The sequence below is a fragment of the Trachemys scripta genome, chromosome 4 (genome assembly GCF_013100865.1).
Source record: "Trachemys scripta elegans isolate TJP31775 chromosome 4, CAS_Tse_1.0, whole genome shotgun sequence".
In the NCBI taxonomy this organism is placed as follows: Eukaryota; Metazoa; Chordata; order Testudines; family Emydidae; genus Trachemys; species Trachemys scripta.
Genome location: NC_048301.1, coordinates 135,642,094 through 135,646,055, shown reverse-complemented (window position 1 = coordinate 135,646,055; position 3,962 = coordinate 135,642,094). Strand labels below are relative to the sequence as shown.

The 3,962-nt window shown below is 56.4% G+C and overlaps 1 protein-coding gene across 7 annotated transcripts in view; it reads left to right on the top strand.

The window, feature by feature from the left end:
• Positions 1-259: 259 nt before the first annotated feature.
• The window catches only part of LOC117876029 (MLX-interacting protein-like), a 31,330-nt gene continuing 27,627 nt past the window's right edge, over positions 260-3,962 (top strand). For all 7 annotated transcript variants that reach the window (XM_034767731.1, XM_034767730.1, XM_034767729.1 and 4 more), the window contains exon 1: positions 260-778. In XM_034767731.1, coding sequence (XP_034623622.1) covers positions 456-778 — 323 coding nt within the window. In that variant the 5' untranslated portion in view covers positions 260-455. The remainder of the gene's footprint in view (positions 779-3,962) is intronic.

The window sequence follows — 3,962 nt, the reverse complement described above, 5'->3', positions numbered from 1 at the left end:
GGCTCAGGCACACAGAGCCCCTTCTGCCGCCTGCGGCCACAAAACTACAGCCCCCAGCAGCCCATGCGCACCGCCTGCCAGCACCTCCCACGGGCCGCGAGGCAGCTCGGGAAATGTAGTTCTATACGACGGCGTCTGGGCTTGGGCGCCATCTTGTGTCTGTCCGGGCGAGTGATCAGTGTGGGAGAGTGCGAGGGAACTACAATTCCCATCGTGCCCTGCGCAGAGGGGGAGGTGCTGCTCATGCGCACGATGTTTCTTCCTTGTTGCTATGGGAGTCTGGAGCAGAGGCCTGGCACAGTTACAGGCTGCGCTCCACTTCCTGTCAGTGACCAATTTTTTGGGAGGGATTAAGCCCCCACCAACATTCTGGTTGCCTTGGCAACAGGGGTGTGTTGTCTTGGTGATTGTGGCACTGCCAGGCAGTTGCTAGGGTCACGCCCTGGTTGCCTGGGATGTCGCGACCCCAGATCATCCACAGCGGCCACTTCATGGTGTCGGAGCCGCATGCCGAGCCTGAGCTGGACCCGGGGGGTAGGGCTGCGGTTGGGAGCATGGCGGAGCAGACAGGGGCTGTGGAGCTGGGGGCTGGTGGCTGGTGGGAGGGGGAGGGGGCTGGGGCGGGTGAGCGAGCCGCAGTGCCCTGGGATGCCTACGACTTTGACACAGTCAACGCCTGCACGTGCCGGACCTACCGCTTTGGCCCTTGTAGCAGTGGCGCCCTCAGCATCGACGCCTCCCTCACCAAGCTCTTTGAGTGTATGACACTTGCCTACAGGTGAGAGGGTGGGAAAATAAATCCTGGTGCTAGTGCCCCGGGGCATGGATCCTATTGGGGGTGGGGTGGGGCTGGGAGTGTGAATCCTGGCGCGGGTGCCCCGGGGCACAGATCCTGTTGGGGGGGGGGGTGGGGCTGGGAGTGTGAATCCTGGCGCGGGTGCCCCGGGGCACAGATCCTGTGGGGGGGGGCGGGGCTGGGAGTGTGAATCCTGGCACTAGTGCCCCAGGGCACGGATCCTGTTGGGCATGGCTGAGGGTGTGAATGCTGGTGCCTTGGGTGTGGATCCTCCAGGGGAGGCCTGGGGGTGTGAATCATGATATTAGTGCCCCAGGGCACAGATCCCACCATGGGCAGGAGCTGAGAGGGTGAGTTCTCACTGTAGTGCCTCATAGTGTGGATCACAGTGGGGAGGGGGAGCTGGGAGTGTGAATCTCCAGTAGGAGTAGCAAGGTTATTTTACATCTGTATTTGACACGGGTGTGACCGCTGCTGGAATCCTGTGTCCAGGTCTGAGGTCCACAATTCAAGAAGTATATTGATAAATTGGAGAGTGTTCAGAGAAGAGCCACAAGAATTATTAAAATATTAGAAAACATGCCCGTATAGTGAGAGACTCAAGGAATGCAGTCTATTTAGCTTAGGGTTACCATACGTCCAGATTTTCTCGGATATGTCCGGCTTTTTGGGCTCCAAATCCCCGTCCGGGGAGAAATCCCAAAAAGCCGGACATGTCCGGGAAAACCGGGACATGCGGAGCCGGCGGTGCTGGGCCGGGGGCCGGGCCGGCGGTCGGTGGTGCCGAGCCAGGGGCCGGCGGTGCCGAGCTGGGGACCGGGCTGGCGGTGCGGTGCCGGGGGCCGGGCCGGCGGTGCCGAGCCGGGGGCCGGGGGGTGCTGAGCCAGGGGCTGGGCCGGGGACCGGCAGTGCTGGGCGGGCCGGGGGTGCTCAGCCGGGGGCCCGGGGGCCGGGCAGGGGACCGGCAGTGCTGGGCGGGCCGGGGGTGCTTGGCCGGCCCGGGGGCCGGATAGGGGACCGGCAGTGCTGGGCGGGCCGGGGGTGCTCGGCCGGGGGCACTCCAGGGCCCGAGCCGACCCAGGCTGGAGATGCCGGTGGGGCCAGACTGGACCGCGCCTCCTCCCCCCACACCTCCCTTACCTGCTTCAGGCTTCCCGCGAATCAAATTTTCGCGGGAAGCAGGGGAGGGGGCGGAGTTGGGGCGGGGACTTTGGAGAAGGGGTGGAGTTGGGCGTGGGCGGGGCTGGGGCCCCGTGGAGTGTCCTCCTTTTGGAGCCTCAAAATATGGTAACCCTAATTTAGCTTAACCAAGAGAAGGCTAAGGGGTGAGTTGATTACAGTCTGTAATAACCTACATGGGGAACAAATATTTAATAATGGGTTCTTCAATCTAGCAAAGAAAGGTAGAACATGCTCCAATGGCTAGATGTTGAACCTAGACAAATTCAGACTGGAAATAAGGTGTGAATTTTTGACTGTGAGAGTAATTAACCACTGGAGCAATTTACCAAGGTTTGTGGTGGATTCTCCATCACTGGGAATTTGTAAATCAAGATTGGATGTTTTTCTAAAAGTTCTGCTCTAGGAATGATTTTGGGGTATTAAACAGGAGGTCAGACTAGAATGACCACAATGGTCCCTTCTGGCCTTGGAATCTATGAATCTATACAGAGGAAGCCATTTGTAAGTGTGACACTTCCTCACTGCTCTAACCTTTGCTCTCTTCATCATGCTAGTGCTGTAATTTCCTGCTCCAGGCCTCTGAGGTTTGTAAACACCCAATACATCAGCTTTGCATTAGTATCTGCACTGACTTGTGTATGTGGCAGCACATGGCATTGTACTGAAGAAGGGCAGCTTTTGCTCTGCCATTGTCAGATCAGGGCGTGGGAAAGAGCATCTCTTTCGCGGGGCTGCATAGGAGGTTGCACAACGCTTGGACAAGTCAGACAGCATTTGTAGGCCCTCCTGAGAAGGAAGGAAATCTTTGGTGCAGATGTACACAGTTGTGTCTGCGAGATTTCCTCAAGGCACCCCATGCTGAGCCTGACTGTACATTTCCACCCTTTCAAAGCTTTCGCTTTAAGTTTAAGATTAACTGTGAATTTTGCGCAATTGCTATGCGTGGCTTGTGTTTTTTTTATACTACAATATTCCTTATAGAGTGTTTGTTAAGTTATCATTGGAAACCCTCAACCGTAACAGAGATTTTGGTCAGGAAATTTCCATCATTTTATAAATAAGCCTAAGGTACTCAGGGAGAAGCCAGGGGTGTTAATTTTGAAATTATTTGTAATTTACAGTTAATTAAGAGCCCTGAATCCCTCCTCCATTCTCCAGAGCCCGAAGTATTTTATTTTGTGTACGGTGTCAGTGCAAATTTAGAGGACTGTTTAGCCGGATTTGCACTGGGAGCATAGGCATGATTTGGGCACTGAGAGGCAGGGAATAACTTTGGGGGTGTTAATTGACTGTGAATTACAGCTAACTGGCCAGTTAGCACCCCCTCTTTCTCCCTCCCACCCCCAAAACATCTAAAGTATTTGATCAGATAGATATACCCTAAAATCCTCTGGATGGGAGGGCTGAAATATCTCTCTGATCAATTAGAATAATAGAATATCAGGGTTGGAAGGGACCTCAGGAGATCATCTAGTCCAGCCCCCTGCTCAAAGCAGGACCAATCCCCAAAATGAACTCAGAACCCTGGGTTTAGCAGACCAATGCTCAAACCACTGAGTTATCCCTCCCCCCACTACTCTTTAGCCACCCTGCACAGACTCACTGCCAGTCACATACTTCCCCCACCCCCTCTCCAGCCTAACCCACTGCCAGTCACATACCACCCTCCACCCCCTCCACATCCTAACCCACTGCCAGTCACATCCCACCCCCTCCACAGCCTAACCCACTGCCAGTCACATACCAGCCCCCACCCCCTCCACAGCCTAACCCATTGCCAGCCACATACCACCCACACACTAATCCACATCCTAACCCACTGCCAGTCACATCCCACCCCCTCCACAGCCTAACCCACTGCCAGTCACATACCAGCCCCCACCTCCTCCACAGCCTAACCGACTGCAAGTCACATACCACCCCCCCCCCCCCCCCCCCCCCCCCCCCCCCCCCCCCCCCCCCCCCCCCCCCCCCCCCCCCCCCC